An 18161-nucleotide genomic window follows, 5' to 3' on the forward strand; every position below is an offset into this window, starting at 1 on the left:
AGCTGTTATATTTTTCCAGGAGCATGATATTTCTAGAGAACAGCAGGAGTCCCATTTTTTCCCAGAACAGATGATATAATCCAGGAGAGCCCAGGATACAGAACAGGTAGTTTTTTCCAGGGGAAAGGGACCTCAAGAACAGATATTTCATACTTCCTAGCCGGTGGCTGCTCTTGTTTTTTACTTTCTAATTTTTTCATGTTTCCAATCAAATAAGCTATTATTTTCTTGTCAAGCAGTTAGGAACATTTGGCGAGTTCCTGTACGCGGCCGCAATCAAAAAAATCATAACCACACTCATAAAAAAATTGTATTTGTGTCTTTTTTTACCGTTTTTTTTCCTAGATGATATAGCAAACATAGTAAGTATAAGCAGGCTGTGCCTTTAATTGGGTGTAAAAAAATTATGCGTCGGTAGAAATTTCTTCAACTTTCAAGAATGATAGAACACACCTATTTAAAAAAAATTAACCAGCGCATTTTTCATCTTTCTACTTCTTCATCTTCCATGAAGCTGTCAAAGTTAAGTAGAATTTGTTCTTAAAGACACAGCATATTCTGTTTTCATGCTGTTACAAAAAAACTCCACAAAGACAGAGTACCAAGACAGCTGCATCAAGCTTTCAAAACACGCAAACTTAATTGAAAGCAAGCAATACTGTAAGCAAAAAGCTCGTCCCAAAAAATCTGAAAAATGGCAAAAAATGAAGTTTTCAGAATGTCAAAAATTTTTATATAGACATAAAAAATATCCTTTCATGAACAATATGTGAAAAAATCAGAGCAGGAACATGCTCCATTGAAAAGTCATGACCAGATTTCCGATTTCCGGGCTATAATCCCTGGAAAGCTCTCAAAAATTAAGATTTTTACAAAATGGGCATATAAAGGCTACAAAGTAGTTTACCTTACCAAATGTTTTTAAATATAGATAATTTTGAAGTTACTGAAGAAATTAAGTCATTTCAGATGTCCATGGAGTTTTTTGGGGGTCTAAAATTCCATTGCGCCGTGACAGAAAATCATAATTTCTAAATAAAATTGAACAAAGCAGAATTTTTTCAGTTTTTAAATGTTTAAAATATTAGACTTATAGGACTGTTGAGAATCACTAAAAGAATTCACTCTAAAACACCAAGGTAATTTTTTAGTGTACTTTTAAAAAGTTTGCGTTGCGCCGTGGCGGAAAATCCAGGTTGGCGTTTTAAAATTAGCTTTTCTCCAAAACTTGTTCATCAATCAACTTGATGTTTATATGACATGTTCAAACAAGTCATCTGGTAATATTTAGCTGCTAAAATTTAATTTTAGACTTAGTCATACCTTTCATTCTCATTTTTTTCCAAAAATGTCCATATTTTTTAAACAGTGCTAATTTTTCAGTATATGATTTTTGATCTTCGAAAATACATGCCTTGGGAAATATTTAATAATTGTTTTGATGGCAATATGTTGAAATACGATGAGAATAATATATTATTCATATTTGTGATTTTCATTGTTTCATCAAATTTTAAGCCAAAACAGGCCATTTATTGACCTTTCAAGAACCAATATCTTTTTAGCACATTCACAAAACCCCATGATGTTATATATCATTGAAAGCGAAATTTTTAATAGATTCTGAATATCTAATTTTTTAAATCCACAATTTTGTTGGGTGAGAGCTATAGTGCTTTAAGTAGTTTTTTCAACAGCTGGGACGAGCTTTTTGCTTATTGCTAGCCAGTGATTATGATGTCACACATTCTTTCCCGTGCACGTGCAAGGAAATATTAAAACCCCGTTTTGATATACAAGGCCAACAAGTTAGTAAAAGCGGCTGTAAATCAGGGGGTTCAGATCAATGTTTTGATTTGATCATTTGATTGAACAAAATTGATTCAAAACTAATCCAATTGGAATGGCTCAAGGAATTCTAAGTTTAAGTTTTTATCATGAACATTTATGTTGTGTTATGTTATGTTATGTCTTCTAGATTGGAGAAAATTAATTAACCATGGCTACTGAAAGAATATTTATCAAAGATTTAGTTGTCGGTCCATCAAAGAAGGTTTGTTTCCTGAATTCCTGAATTTACACAGAAAAAGATTTTTGCAGAAACTTTTTGGTACTGTTTCGGGTAATATCTTATTACACAAAAATAGGTAGACACATAATTAATAGACGTGAAATTAACACAAATTTTTTATGCAACTTCAAGGACACCACAGCTAGCTAGTTTTAATTTAAAATTACATGTCTAATTATCTTTGTGTGATATAGTAACTGTAAAAATTAATGAAATACAATCTTCAACAAAAATTCTCCTAAAACCCCTAGGAGAATAGTAAAGAAAAGAAATTTGTCCACCACAGAAATAAGTTCTGAAAACCTTCTCTACTCAGTTCATAGATGTCTCAACTTTATTGATTGCTATATATTAATATAATTAATATAAAGGCTAGGTGCAGTATGTATAAACTGCTCTCTTGAAGAAAGAAATTACTATGAGCTTTTTCTTGATTTCAGGCAATTGTGGGACTTGTTATTGCAAAGTTTGATAAGCGTTCTTTCCCTGATAAGAAAGGTATGAGTTTGAAGTTAAAATTTTCCTTATCGTTTCTACTTTATATCTAAAAAATATTGGAAAAATCTCATTTGGATCAAAACACAAGTAATAAAATCATAAATTCACTCATGTCTCTTGACCATACACTACATACATACATAATATATGTTTTTTATAAGCATATCTAGGCTTAGATATGGCAATTTTAAGCATATACTAAACATTACCTTGAGCCTACGAAAAATGTTTTTAGCCAATGTAACTTTGGCTGTTTTTAGCTGGGATTTTATAGATTTTCACAGAATTTTCCCTACAATTTTTGTTGGAATTTAAGCATTATTATTATAAGCATTTTTCAGCTTTGTCAAACAATTAACCTTAGGCTGAGCCCGTTTTCGAATTTTTGCCCGCTTTTATGAAAACACGTACAAATGAAACAAACACTTGAACAGAGGCACAGAGACACACAACAAAGGAACAAGGCACAAATGGAAATGCAACAACCAACAAAAGCATAAACAAAAATTAAAGACACAACAACAGAGCCTAGAATCAGGTGCGCTCAAAAGGTGCACCCTCAAAAGTTCTTAATTTAAAGTCCTCTAGATCCAGCAAGATCGACAATCAAAACACCACAGCAGGCTTATTTTTATGGCCCTTTAAAATCGTGTATAAGAATTGGTGATTTTTTTTGATTTAGCGGTTCCCGTCGTCGCAATCACCGGTTTAGCTTGCGCATCAAAATCCCTTAGAATGATAAAGATAGTATTGCTGATGCTCTCTAACTTTATTTTAAAGGGGAATTTGAATAAGTTTTAATCAACCACGGGAGTATATTGAGTAGTTTGATTGTTGTTGTTAAAAATTTTATGATCAACTTGTAATTATAGAATATGGTGTGATGAAAAGTCTTATGAATTTCACCATCCGAGATACACCAGAAGACTTCATCAATGTGGCTTGTTGGGGAAGTGAAAATTTCATCAGTAACCTGTCTGACTCTTTTGGGATTGGTAGTGTAGGTCAGTACCTTAAAAGCTATTATGTTACTAGTAGTAAATAATGCTAAGGATTAATTAGATATAGATTTTTTTTTCAAAATGACAAACAAACGCTCATTTTAATTTCGGATGATCTGGAGTTTTTACAACGTCGGCTAAAGATTTCTTCCTGTGTATTTTACCGAACCAGTTTTATATTCGTGATATTATGGTGTATGTAATGAATTTTGAGGTGAGCAAGTAAATGCTTGCTGTTCTGTAAAATTCAGAAGTTTTCATGTCTTATAAAAACCCCAGACTGACTCTTTAATTTAGGCATTTTCCTATCATAACAGGTCTCAAAATAATTGAAATAATTGGAATATTACATCATTCATCTAAATAAGGTTTTCGCCAAATAAAACTTGCCAAACTGATATAACTAAAAAAGTGTAAAAATTTTTGTTTCGGTTCTTTCAGTTCAATTGTCTGACTTTTTGGTTAGAACAAAAGGGAATACGGAAAACGAAGAAAAATATAATCCAAGTACACAAAGGTAAAATACACATAATTTTATTTTCCATAAATTCATAGTGTGCAGAGGGGTCTAAACCCCCTGCCATTTTTATTTCATTCCCCTCTATGTGTATCCCCCTAATTTTGAACCCGTGCTATTGACAGCAGCAGTCCACCAAAAATTCAAAACCAAAAACATTGAAATTGTTATTAAAAATTTATTAAAAAAGAGTTTTAACATGGCGCCCCAGACAAAAATTTAGCTATCTACACTTGTTTTTTAGTTGTCCCACACCAAATATTTAAATCAATATAAATATGATACATATTTTGACCAAAAGTATTATCCCCCCTATTTTTACTTGACCCCCCCCTAAAATCTTAAACCCCTAATTTTTTTCGGAAAATCTCCTATCCCCCTATAAAGCATTTTTGGAAAAGTTGGATCCCCCCTTAAAAAGGGAGGGGGGATTCACACTATGAAATTAGCTGTTATACATATATTTAAAATCTCTGTTAAAGGACATCATTTTAGACCATGCTCAGACGTTACGGTTTCGTATCGATCCCGTATGGTTTTTGTTAGCTATAGGAAGTGTTCATACTGAATTCGGAACGTTTCAGAGCAAGAAAACGGAGCAGTTTTGTTCCGATGAAAATAGTGGAGCGAAACCGTTTCAATCTGTTTTGCTTTGTAACTTCTTCTTCTCCGACGTTTCGAATTTTGACGTTCACTTGTCTCGGAACCGTTTTGTTTAGGAGTGATACCGAACTGTAACGTCTGAACATGGTCTTAAAGTATCTTTACTATTTTCTTATATATGCATTTTTAAACAAAAGAAACTGAAAGAACAACTTTCTACCCATCAGTCACCGCGTTAAGTATGAATTGTGAGAAGTTCTTTTGTTTTAAGGCGTGCCTCATTTCCGTATTTTAAAGAATGGTAGATAAATTTATGGTAGATGCACTGACCTTTATATATCCCTGGACCAAGTTACTCAATACCGCGGCCAAGCAAAATTTATGATCGGAGTTTTTTTTAAATTGGTACTCGCACAGAGAACTCTAGATATAGTTTCGCTTGTACACTAATGATGTAGCGCCGTTTGTCGTTAGGCAAAGTTTCAAACACTACAATGGCTTCTTCGCGGGTACCAACTTTCAAAACTTCGATCAAAGATGGAGGATATAGCTTGGTCCAGGGATATATAAAGGTCAGTGGGTAGGTGTTATTTATAAAAATATTAGCTTAAAAATGGTTTTGATTTGACCAGATTTGACTGTCAAGTTAAGACAAATTCTAAACAATTTTCATTTAAGTGCATTCAACATCAGTGTTAGTGAAAGTTATACCAAACTAAACGCTTACACTGGAGAAGATCATGACCACATAATGACCTTATCCAACTATCCTATTCGTGATTACGATGATTATTATACGCTTGGTGATATACTTTGTAATGGCCACAATCTGAATGGATCCATGGTCAATATAATGGCATGTGTCAGAGAGGTGTGGTTAAACTTTGTTATTCTTTGCTGGCTTACTCCCTATCTACAGGGGCAGATGCCTCATTTTGATTAATAGGGGTTCTTATTGCAATAATTGCGAAATAACATACCTTCTTTTCTTTTAAATTTTTCTTTTATAAAACGTCCATTGTTTCTAGAGGGGTCAAGACCCCTTAAGTGCTAACCCCCTCTTAGGAAATTCATTTAAAATTTCACACCCCCCTTAGAAAATCAGTATAAATGAAACGAAAAAAAATAATTGAAATTTCGCATACGTAGTTCAAGATCCCCCCTTATCTAAAAAGACTAAATTCCCCTTAGGTAAGTCATACTTTTAACACACCCCTTGCTTTTGGTTCATCAAAACCCAAGACCCCCCCCCCCCTAAATGTAGGGGGGGGTAGAAACTATGAAGTCTAAGCAATCTTCAGCAGATAAATTCATCATCATTTTTTGAATAAGTTGAAAAAGTAAGTTCGTATGCTTTCAGGTTGGTGAAATAAAGGAGTTTGTTTCAAAAGCTGGTAAAAACATTGTCAAAAGAGAATTGGTTTTATTTGATGAGCATTGCAATTCCTTCCCTCTAATAATGTAAGTCTTTTTCAAAGTCTTACGAGGTTTTCTTGACTTAAGCGGAGTATTATGTCAAAGTTTCAAATGCACCAGTTGATATGAATTTGCATTGTTTACTTTGATCTTTTTTATTCAGAAAATGAAAACAAAACAGTCACGAGCTACAATTACTGTAAAAGTTATTTTTTTATATCAAATGTTATAGTTGGGACAGAGAAGTAGCTAGCAGTGTCAACCAATGGATGGAAAACCCAATAGGTAAGGAATTTAATATCTATTAATTGAAGTTAAGTCCTTTATATATTCTAAACTTTGAAAAAATGAGTGTCATGGATTGTATTTTATATTAAAACCCTTTGTAGGCACACTGTAAGAATTCAAATCGTTCAACAAAAAAACCCTTGAAATTCTCTTGAATGAAAAAAAAGAGATTATAAAAAAAACAATTACAAAGTTTTGTGTAAAATACATAAAAAACCTGTGTCACACTTTCACTAAATGCATGGAAAATAAACTTGACTACAAACTTTGGTGGAGGATCTTATGATGGTTTCATCGCCAGTTTCGTTTATTTTTATTTTACAGTCTTGTTTTTGGTTGACGTTAAAGTCCAGTTCGAAGAATTCCGGCAAAAAATGACCGGGTCTGTCACAGCCAAAACCATAATCACTGTCTATCCAGGTATGGGGATAACTTTTAAGTTTCCGCGTTTCGAACCAAAATTACTGGATCGGTCACAGCAAAAACCATAAACACGGCATATCTACAATCAGTGCCAAAATACTTGGCACAAAAGGGAAATTCCTTCCAACAATTTGGAAGCGCTCTAAATTAGGTTGGAAGGGTAGAGTTTTAACTCTGATTTTTAACGCCAGACTTAAGACTTAGTATCTGAAGATCCAAAAATTCAAAAATGGTCCGGTAGGGATTGAAATAATAGCCTAGAAACCAATAAATCCCTCCCAAATCGAAATATTCGATGAAACCTTAAGTTGAAGGCCCGAAATTGACATTCTCGCCCGAACTTCAATTTTCGAAAAATGGTATCCAAAATTGCCAATGATTATGTTATGGCACTGATTGTAGGTATTACAAAAAACGGTTCAATCAGCAAAATGACCAATTCAAATCGTTTATTGTTGTTTATAACAATTTTTATAATAAAATAATTTTATTATTTTTTTACTTCAATTCAGCAAGTAAAATAACTGAACATGAGTCGCTAGAATAGAAATCTTTAGAAATATTGTCATATTTCCACCATATAGCAGTAAATTGAATACGATTCCAATATTTCATCTTCACACACTTGCTTAGACAATTAGGATGAAGCAGAAAAACATTGTGTCATCGCCTGGTGGTAATTTGTCATTCAAATCATCAACTATTATTTCATCAATGTGTTCAGTATATTTAGAGAATTTATTAATCTTTGACCCAAACCATAATAATTCATGACATGCTCCAACCTCTTTACGAATCAAAACAAATTTTTCATTCACGTATTGCTTACAATTTTCCGCCGAGTGTGATACACCCTCATACCACAAGCTGTAATCACCATCAAACAAATTTTCTATTTGTGCTCTATAAACCGCCAAAAACTTTTCAGATTTTAGTAGTATTTTTTCCATCGGTTGAAGCTGAAAGTCTTCCTTTAAAGAATCATTTTGAAGTTTCAGCTTATGAATTTCATTTTCCATTTGATTTCTGATAGCAGATTTCTCTTTTTCATTTTCCAATTTTGCATTTTCAATTCGATTCTTCAATAACTGATTTTCTTCTCGTAAAAGATTATCAGCTACGATTTGAGCATGCTCCGACTTCATTTGTAAGCATTCTATTTTGTGTCTTAAGGTCTGGTTTTCCTCTTTTAATTTCTGTTCGGCTTCTGTTTGTTGATGTTTTGCTCTTATCTTCATGATTTCAATCTCGTGTTTGAGAGATTGATTTTCTTTTTCCAAATCAAATGTCTTCTCCATTTCTTTTAATTTTAAGTCATTTTGAAGTTCAATCATTTTGATTTTATGATCCAGAGTCAATGTTTCGATTTCCTTTGTATGTTCTTGCTTTAGTTTTATGATTTCTTCATCTTTAGCCGTTTGGTTCTGGTCAACTGCACAATGAGCCTCGTTCATAGTAGAGAGTTTGTTTTTTATAATCTGATAAAAATTCAACGAGATAGAAACAATGAATAATCAATGCACGTTTGTTTTATATGAGCATGCCAATTTCTGAAGCCATCAGATGTTCTTAACTTTTTACCCCTAAAGATGTTCTTGAAATAATGTTCTTATTTCACTATTTTGTGAGTATTTTTTTGTGTAATTTTCTAAAAAATAAAGTGTTTTGTACTTTGCAGAGCCTTTAAAAAATGTTCTCAACTTGTTCTTGACATTTTTGTCATCGAGACGCTATGTTCTTATGTCGTTTGTTCTTATAAAAAACGTGTTTCATCTTCAGTATCCCTAAAATTGTAGTTCTTCACCACAATAGTAAACCCAAACCCCATTAAAAATTGAATTTTCAATGTACTTTCTTAGCAATGAAATTCAACATAGACCGATATTATACTGAACTCATGGTCAAAAGCCTTCACCAAATCTATTTTCAGTCGACCATTAAAAAGACTTTCATGAAACAAAATTAAACCATCGGTTATGAATCAAAAGATTTAAGCTAATAGATTCTAGATAGATTCCCATATCTCGCAACTGAAATTATTCTTGAACAGGTGTTCACCACTTTTTAGTCAATAAACCCTTACAAACCTGCCCAGCTCGAATACCTTAACTCACCATGGCGAGAATCAATTTTAACAAATTTGTCAAAAGCAGTTCTCGCAAATAATTATTGCCTCAACAGAATAAGTTCCTTGCAAGATTAAAATAAGAAAAAAAAACTCCCGGTGGTGCTTGCCAAAATTAGTTCTATTCTTTGCCACGGAAAGTCATGTGCTCCCTTTTCAACCAATAAGATTTGGTAATTTCAAGGGTAAAACAAACACTATGGTTTTACTCACTAAAAGATTATGTTTACTGAAAACACATAATTAATCTTTAGTAAGTGTTCTGTTGTACCCCAATTCTGACGTCATGCCGTGGCGAAGAATCAAACTTAGTAAATTGAAGGTAATTCAAAGATTGGTCTTCCGGTTGATGGTTACTCCTTGCCTTTTTATGGATAACTGCTTTAAAAACGTTTCCGAACACACGACAATTTTACATTGCGAGTGACATTATAAACAAGTATCAACTCATCTCAGCTTACAAAAAAGTTCCTTTTTTTTGTAAAATGAAATCTGTACATAAACGTAAACACCATTATTTTGTTTACATTCTCAGAAAAATGATCAAGTTACTTCAGTAGATAGATGGATAAACTATACCAAGATGGCACACAATGTTGTTTTAACGTTCATCTAACGTTTTATGATTGTTTTTGTATGATGTTGTGTGTATGGTGTTGTGTTTTATAGAAAAGAAGTATCATATTATTTCAAATAAACGCGCCCTAAGCATGTTGGTTGTGAAATACGCATTATCAGCACTTCTGTGACGGTGGTAAACATTGTAAAAGTGGCCTTTTGACATGTTTTGGAATCTAATTGAAAATAAACCAGCCGAGGCTGGAAGGTCAGCCAATAGAGCTTAGCTAGATAGCTTTAATAAGTAGGTTAACAGATGTAAGAGATGTACTGAAACAGAGTAGACTAAAAATGTTGAATAATGTAAAAAATGTGAAACATTTGATAACTTGATTTAAAATTATTTAAAACAAGCCTGAGAGCTCCTCCAACCCCCCCCCCCCACGAGAAGATCAAAGTATACTTCTCTTTAGCATTGTAGCACTGTTTCTATGACATCAAACAATTAAGCTATAGTTCATTACTATAAAATAAAAGAGAAACATAGTGTAATTAAACTTTTTGTTAATTTTATTCCAGTCAGTTATGATACATTTTTTCTGTTGAATGTAGACAATATCCATATCTGACCAAAGTGTTATCTAGAAATATATAAGAAAATTGCCAAAACGTCAGAACCAAAATAAAGATATCCATCAAATATACATAGAAACTGTACTTTTGTTTTACTTGATAAAACTCCAATAACACTTTAAACTAACAAGCTACAAAGCGCAAACTCCAGAAAAACACAACTTGCATCAAAATCTTTGCAAAACGTAGTTCATATTTATAACATTTCAACAGGAACTGTATTTTGGTAGACTTGGTCAAATTACAGAAACCATTTGTCAGTTGTCTGCAAGGCCAATGAGGTACGTAAAAACTGACTGCTATTCAGTCAAAGCCAAAATTTGCCAAGGTCAGAAAAATATAATTTACATCCAGTCTTCGTAAATCAATTTTGTAGTTTAGTTTAGTACAATTTACACAACATGCACACTACCATCTTGAAGACTTTGCTGGTCGCAAATTATAATCGAAAGCAAAACTTAAAATTCATAACTATGCAGGGAAGCTCATTTTTCCCCCATTTTGCTTTAAACTCCCTTTTGATTGGTCTATGAATTTGGGCGATCGCTTTACCGCCTTGGCGGAATAAACACACAACCATAATAAATAAATTCAACAGGGCAGCGGAGTAGCAATTAATTTCAACTGGGAGTCCTCTCTTCTGTGCCAAGCACTGGCAGTGTTTTTTTAACTTTAAAACAATGTTAAATGAAGACCAGATGGATCTGTTTGTTATGACTGTGCAAGTTGTGACGAGAGTGTGCATGTTGTGTAACTTGACGGTATAATTCATTAAATTTTAGAAACCATTTTTCATAACTTTCTGCAGTCCGCTTTCTGCAAGTCTGATAAGAGATGTATAAACTGTTATCGCCATTCATTCCATTCCATCATTCAGTCAAAACGTGCGCCAAGGTTAGAAAAACACAATCTGCGTCCGGAACTGCGTGAAAAATAGTTTGATCGATTTCAGCAAGAACTGTATACATTAATATTAATATAATTGATCAAATTCCAAAGACCATTTGTCATAATTTTGCAAGTCCAATAATAGGAGATGTGATGTCATCATTTGGTTCCCGTCATCTGACCGACCCTGATTTACGGTCAGCAGGTAGAGTTGGAGAGTCGGAAAGCTTTCCCGCTGCTTTGCTGGATTTCCACTGTCAACCTCTACACGCTCTGTGTTTACAAGTTTTCAAATCGAAGTAGCGAGCCGCATGCTAATGGAGGAGAGTAAACCGAAAACCAGTTTATCCACGGTTTCTCAATTTCTTAATTCGGATCAGTCCACATGCCCATACACTTTTTAAAGTAAAAATGACGGGAACCAAACAATTTTTTGCGGTTCGCCTTATCAAACACGTCCAAACCAAGTCCAAAAAAGCACGATTGCATCCAGTCTTTATCAAATTTAGACAGTAGCTGTACTTTTGTAAACTTTATCAAATTCCAATAACATTATAACACCATCAATCCCACCTAGAGGCAAACAAGAAAAATATGTTTTTATTGCAAAAACTAATAAAAAGCAGCAATAAAAAGTATCAGAAAATTCAACATAAACAAAAACTTGAGCAAACGGCTTTAAACCTTCAAAAGATGTAGAAAAAGAATCCCCTTGATGAAAATCATGTGTTTGATTTGCCGAGTTAAAAAAATAAATGACAGAAATAGAAGCTTGCAACAGATTTACACTGGAAATATTTTGGTACAACACTGACTTATCACATCTGACTTATCGCTTGAGCCGCCATCTTGAAACACCACTTTATGAAAACAACGCACGCTAAAAGTACCCAAAAAGTTAACCCGATCGGAAGGAAGAAAGTTTAGAAATCAAAGTGAGATCGGGAAATCGGATTTTTTTTTTGCCGTCTTATGATGATGGAAGAAGTAGTAGTAGAAGAAAATTTTACCTATTTGAATGCTCAGCTTAGGCTGACCAATAATTTCGCGGATAAGACCTTTTCAAATTTCAATTGGGACTTATTTTCGCGGATGACAAGCAAATCCGCGAAATTTAATCACCGCTAAAATTAATCCCATTGACAATTATATAAAGCCAAAAAGAAGTTCATATTCACTTCATTAACATGACCTTGGTTATGAATTATCAAATAAACGCCCCCTTTTTTTAAACGCCCCCTCGAATAAACACCCCTCCAAAAAAACAATAAAAAAGAAAAGAAAAAAAATAATAAAGAAAATAATAATAAACACCCGGAGCGTTTAATCGAAGTATAAGGCAAGACCAATTTAATTTGTTGTTCTACGGGCCCGACCGACCCTATTTTTGCTAAAATCAAAAAAATAATAATATTGAATTTCCACTACAATATATTTTACACACTAGTTATTTGTAAGAATCAAATTTGAATAAAGCTGAAAATTATTTCAAGAAATTGAAATCATCGAAGATAAAAAAAAGTGAATTTTTGAACCAGAAATTTTTTGGAAAACATTTTTAGTACCAACCCTGATAAATGAAATTTGTTCTTATTTTACCGACCGACCGACCCATATTTTGCTAACGATCTGCCCGTAGAACAACAAATTAAATTGGTCTCGCCAATAACGGTATAATATAGCGATCGTTTCACATTGCAAAAACAACCTTCAGAATCTGGCAACACTAATCTCGACTTGTGGTAGTATACTTTTTTTGCTCAACATTTTATGTTCTTTCAGATGGTATCAATCATTTTTGTTGAATTCGACTTTGTGAAAAATTCGTCAATTTTTTACCTATTTCGGTTGTTAGGAATTTTGTTTGTAGTGTGGATCCTAAAAGTTGATCTCTTGATCCCTACAAGTAAGCAGTAAGGATTTTGAGGCCAGGTAAAACCTTATTACAAATGACTGAAGATTTTTTTTGAAAAAGTGACCCTGAGTGGGACTGAAATTCCAATCTCAAAATTTTCCATATTTTTTTAAAACTGTCATCCCCATTGCAATTTATTAAGTTCTTTTGTTTTATTTCAGTTTTGAAATTTTTATAGAAACACTCCTGTAGTAGGGGTGTAAATTTTTTTTACCCCCTCTGTTGAGGATATTGATTTTTCGAAGTTTCGAGCCCCCTGGATATCCTACTTTATTAGTAAAGACCCCCTGTATATCCACTCTTAAAAAATATGCTCAACCCCCTGGATATCCTCTCTTAAAAGATGCTTACCCTTGGATATCGTATCTTTTTACTTGAAAAGACATTACTCCCTGGATATCCGCTCCCTTGTAGATATTTAACCCGCTGGATATCCACTTTTGAACAAAGATCTTTAACCCCCTGGATATCCGATATCATCAACTGGGGGGCGCACGAACTATTTTTGGAAAAGCCCAATGTAATAAGTCTCGTACTAAACTCAAATCTAATATAATGGTTATTTAAAGTTTAAAATGCGGTACGGTTGTTGTCAATTTAATGTCTTTTGTCTTAATCGTTGTCTACGGTAGAATTCGTAATCGTAATTTAGCAGGATATTCAGATTTTGACGGATAGATTTGAGTACCAATTTTCCAAAAATAGGAGCTACGAAAAGAAATTTGAGTGTGGTGCTCTTTAACAGTAAGTTCTGGTTTAGACGGACCACGTCCTGCCTATTCTATTTGTGGATTAAAGTAGGCATAAAGTTGGCTGTCCAAAGTCAAAAACAATACATTGCTCTCTTTTGACCAAAATGCAATGACTTCTTTCAATCTTTTTCAAGCAAAGATTTTAACTGTCTACTTAGTGTCCACTTTTTATGAAAAATTCATTTCCAAGCACTTTTGAGTTCAAGCGAAAAGTAAAGAAATTTACTACCATTTTATAGCTGTTTTGTTTCTTTTTTAGACACACCTCAAGCACATCATTTGGCAGCTTACGCACAAAACAATGGTGGATTAATGATGAACCCTTTTGAAGGAAATAATGATTGTGGTAAGATTGAAAATTTACTTTACATTTCTATTTCTGAATTCAATGAACCAAAACAGAGAATGGTGATGCGGGAAGAATCTCTTGGATCACCAACAAAATTGATACCTTGGTAGAAAAAGTGGAGAAAACATCCTCCACATTGCCCGATAATATGGGACAAGAATCTCTCGAAACGTAGCCAAACGTAAATCTCCTGAACCAAGCCACGATAAACTTCCAATATAAAACAGAGAATGATTCAAGGGGCATCTTTCTTTCCAAGAGTTTCAAGGCATATATTGAATTCATTACAGGAAGATTCGAACCCTGGAGGTTTGAATTAGAAAAAGTTAGAAAATCACCCTTTAGTAAAAGAAAATGATCGAAGTAGGCGAAATAGCGTCCTAGTTTCGACTATGTTTAACTAACTTTAAAATCAGTCTATCCTTGACCTTTGGAAGTCAAAAGTTAAAGTCAAAATAGTTAAAAGCCACAAAATTCGGTTCTAATTTACTAGATCCTGTCCTCTAGTGAATTAATAGATCTTATCTTATAGATTTTTCTAAAAAAGCGATGCATTGTGGGATTGTTTTATTATCTATTGAGTATTACAATAGAAATCATTTAGGAATTCCTCGAGGGAATTCTATTGTAATACTCCCGAAACAATCCCACAATGTATCGCTTTTTAAAAAAAAAATCAAAAACTCCGATAAGATCTATTTCAAGTGGACAACCGGGCACCTTTCTAACAAGACAGTCCGGCCCGCTCTCAACCGTCGCGCCCGTCCCTGCTTCTTGAGGGCGGTAAATACTTAGCGCTGGTATTTGCAATAGTAGATTTTAACTTTTAAACGTGTGTTTAGAAACGGTAGAATTTAGTGATATCACTTCGAAGGTGAATGAGCAAGTCAAAGAGTCGAGGTCGAAGTTTGAATACAGATTTTAAACCAGCAAGGTTCAAAGGTTTTTTGAAAAGTGTAATCATGAATTTCGAACCAGTAGAAAAATCTTTATCTTTTTCATGTGCATTTTTTATTTAGTCTTTAAGTCTTTGAAGTCTTTTTGTCAAAGAATGTTTAAAACCTAACCCTTTTAATAGAAACCAGTTTTATTTGTCAAGCAATGTTTATGAAACTTGAAACAGTACTTTTTGTGTCTCAAAAAGGACGTAAAAGTTTTCGTAGAAAGAAAAGCATATATTTTTTGTCATCGCGGTGTATTGATACTTTGAAAGCAGCTCTAAAATGTTTAATCCATTAAACTGGCTTCCTAGCCCGATCCCATTCATCGGCCGTAGTAGAGGTCCAGATCGGCCGGAAAATATTTTGAAAGGAATCGAAACAACACTGAAATACACAAAAGAGGAGAAGGTTTTTAAAAGATTCAAATTCAGTGACCACGAAGATTTTCAGGCAAACGCAGTGGTATTTCTACAAGATGAATGGGGCATAAATCCTGAGAGAAAAGAACGAGTGAATTTTATCCAGTTCAAAGGAGGTATACTTAAAAAACATATCCCGTTTCATGATGGGTTACTGTTTAACAGGAAAGGAACAGAGGGATGGTTTCGGTTTGACTTATTCAAGGATGAAGATGGTACACTTTTCTGCGAATGTGTTAAATGTCTTGATTGGTCGAGCCTTGATGGGCCTGGAGATGACAATTCAACGTCCAAGTCTTTCTATTCTGCAGAAACATCGCTGAACGAAATTTTGAGGAGCACAGCTAAAGCCATGAGAGTATTCGGTGAATTCAATATTGCTAGCAATAATTGTATAAGTTTTGTCAACAATATTCTCGAGGATTTGAATGTATCCGAAGAAACTGCGAAGAATGTGTCAGAATTCATAAGAAAATTTTTATAGTATGAATGAGAATCAAAAACTCTTTTATCAAATTATAATTATTTCTCAATATAATCTGCAGCGGTGACCAAAAAGGATGTAGCTTTTGATTGAATTCGAATCAGTAGAGTTTTATCAAACTTATTTTAAATTTAAACACAATAATTAAAATTTTAGAATCTTGTTCAACAAAGAACAAAGTCAATGATAGGAAATCCGTTTTATATTATAAACTTTTTTTAACCCTTTTAAAGAACCAATGGTGGATATATCTGACATTAAATTTATCTGATATTCCGATGGCGGATAAACAAAGTTCCTTGAATTAAGGTCGTTCAATTTTTATAATTTTTATAATTTTTATAATTTTACGATTTGTTAATTTTACGATTTGTTAATTTTACGATTTTATGATTTTAAAATGGCAATATTTTATCTTCGAATCGGAATCTATTGGGAAGTGAAAAAGGTATGTAGTGCCTTCCATTTTTGTTAGAACCAGTAAACAGTTGAAGCTCAACTGCTATTATTCTTTTGACACTTTGAGACTCAAATTATTCTCATCCTAAAGGGCTAAATTAAGGCATTTTAGTTTTTGAACCCATATTTAATACTTTCAGTCTTAATTGCTTAAGGCTCAACCATTCCAGGTTCATAAATTGTTCTTAAATTGTTCTTTTTTGGCATTTTTGGGCCTCATTCATCTTATGAAATCTAATCAGTAGCGCCCCCCAGCGGCCGATTTTCTTGGGGGGGGGACGAAATAAAAAGGGCGCCAAAAGAAGACGCCTCGGTTAACTAATTTTAGCGCTCCTTTGTTCTTTTACACCTTACACATGGCAATTTTCGGTCAAAAAGAGAGAAAATACCTCAAAATTTTCGTAATTTGCGTAATTTTTGAAAATATATAATTACTTTTCATAGGGGACGCCAAAAACCAAAATCTTCTAAAATTGCCTCCCCAGTTCGCGCGAATTTTAGTCGACCCACCACGGTACTGTTTCTAATGGTTGAAAAAAATGGAGTGTGATCATTCATACAGGCTCGAGCCCTGAATTCGACTAAAAAAAATCATGAAGAAAAAGCTTTTTTGATATTCTAATTTTGACGAGGTACACTAACGTCTCATGGGGGATAGTGTAATGGTTCCCTTTAAAGCAAAACAGTTTATTAAAAAAGCGCAGAAAAAGGTAGTTTGCAATGAACAAAGGTTTTTAATTGTGAACACAGATGACTTTTTTTGACACGGTATTGATGATATAGGCTTACAGCCAAAATTTTAGAAAAATCAAACCAGTGGTTATGTTAAAAGTGGGAATTTTAGGTAAAAAACGGGCTGGTTCAAAATCTCAGCTGTAGTTCACAAACCCTCGCTCTTAAACTTGGGAGGGTCAATGAAAAGATCGCCGTGTCTTAGGTCGATTACTAGACGCGACTTTGAGTTTTTCTCTGCTACAGTCAGTGGATTGACAAAAAAAGGTGCTTCTTGAACTTGTTTAATATATTGATTCTTCGAAAAACTCTTTACTTTTTAAACTTGAAACGTTGTTTTTGGCATCAAAAGGAAGCGAGCACCTCACTTTTGACAGTTATTTTTTCTCATAAATAATTTTCTACTTTTTCTTTATTTTTGGCACGAGCCGTAAGCGCTCGCTTCGATGTACCTAATTTTCTTTGTTATTTGATTGGTAGTTTATCACGTGACTTTTGTGACTTATTTTTATTGGCCAATGTTTCACTTCTTTAAGCGGGGACGAAAATTTTAGTATATTTTTCACTGGGGACGATATTCTGGCCAATTTTTCTAGTGGGAAGGGGTCCCAAGGGGTCTGTGAGAAGGGGGTGTTTTTACAACACCCCATCCTTCCTTCTCTACTAATTTGATAATGGAAATTCTGTCTTATAATTGAGTTTCTTACCTTATTTCATAAACTCGGTTGCTAAGTTTAAGTTGTTGTCATCTTGGTTTTTCAAGTGCATCCAAGGCGTCCTCGACAGTCTAAAACATCGATAGTATGTTTGAATTGTTCATCGTGGCCCTTTTTGTCAAATTCAGTTTGGTCGTATGATCTTTTTCTTTCTAATCTTTGACGTAGTTTTGCCACCACATGCCCTTCCTTGTTTAATTAAGCCTCGAAAATTTATTTGATTTGGTCTTGAAGCCACTGGCCTGGTCGGAAAATTGTTCTGGGGGTGGCCAAGCAGAATTTGGCGTCCTTTTTAGAGATTTTTTGTTTTTGGCGCCCCCTCTCTAAGCATTTAATATACAATCCCGATGGGGGGGGGGTACTTAGGCAAAAA

The 18161-nt window shown here is 33.8% G+C and overlaps 1 protein-coding gene across 2 annotated transcripts in view; it reads left to right on the forward strand.

The window, feature by feature from the left end:
- Positions 1 to 1976: 1976 nt before the first annotated feature.
- The window catches only part of LOC136797854 (meiosis-specific with OB domain-containing protein-like), a 42856-nt gene continuing 26671 nt past the window's right edge, over positions 1977 to 18161 (forward strand). For both annotated transcript variants that reach the window (XR_010845307.1, XM_067054436.1), the window contains exons 1-9: positions 1977 to 2053; positions 2512 to 2569; positions 3442 to 3573; positions 4012 to 4087; positions 5369 to 5561; positions 6051 to 6151; positions 6339 to 6391; positions 6719 to 6814; positions 13948 to 14034. Coding sequence is in view for 1 of the 2 variants with exons in the window: in XM_067054436.1 (XP_066910537.1) it covers positions 2000 to 2053; positions 2512 to 2569; positions 3442 to 3573; positions 4012 to 4087; positions 5369 to 5561; positions 6051 to 6151; positions 6339 to 6391; positions 6719 to 6814; positions 13948 to 14034 (850 nt within the window). In the remaining variant the exon portion in view is untranslated. The remainder of the gene's footprint in view (positions 2054 to 2511; positions 2570 to 3441; positions 3574 to 4011; positions 4088 to 5368; positions 5562 to 6050; positions 6152 to 6338; positions 6392 to 6718; positions 6815 to 13947; positions 14035 to 18161) is intronic.

The sequence above is a fragment of the Clytia hemisphaerica genome, unplaced genomic scaffold, assembly GCF_902728285.1.
Source record: "Clytia hemisphaerica strain Z4C2 unplaced genomic scaffold, Clytia hemisphaerica genome assembly, whole genome shotgun sequence".
Classification (NCBI taxonomy): Eukaryota; Metazoa; Cnidaria; class Hydrozoa; order Leptothecata; family Clytiidae; genus Clytia; species Clytia hemisphaerica.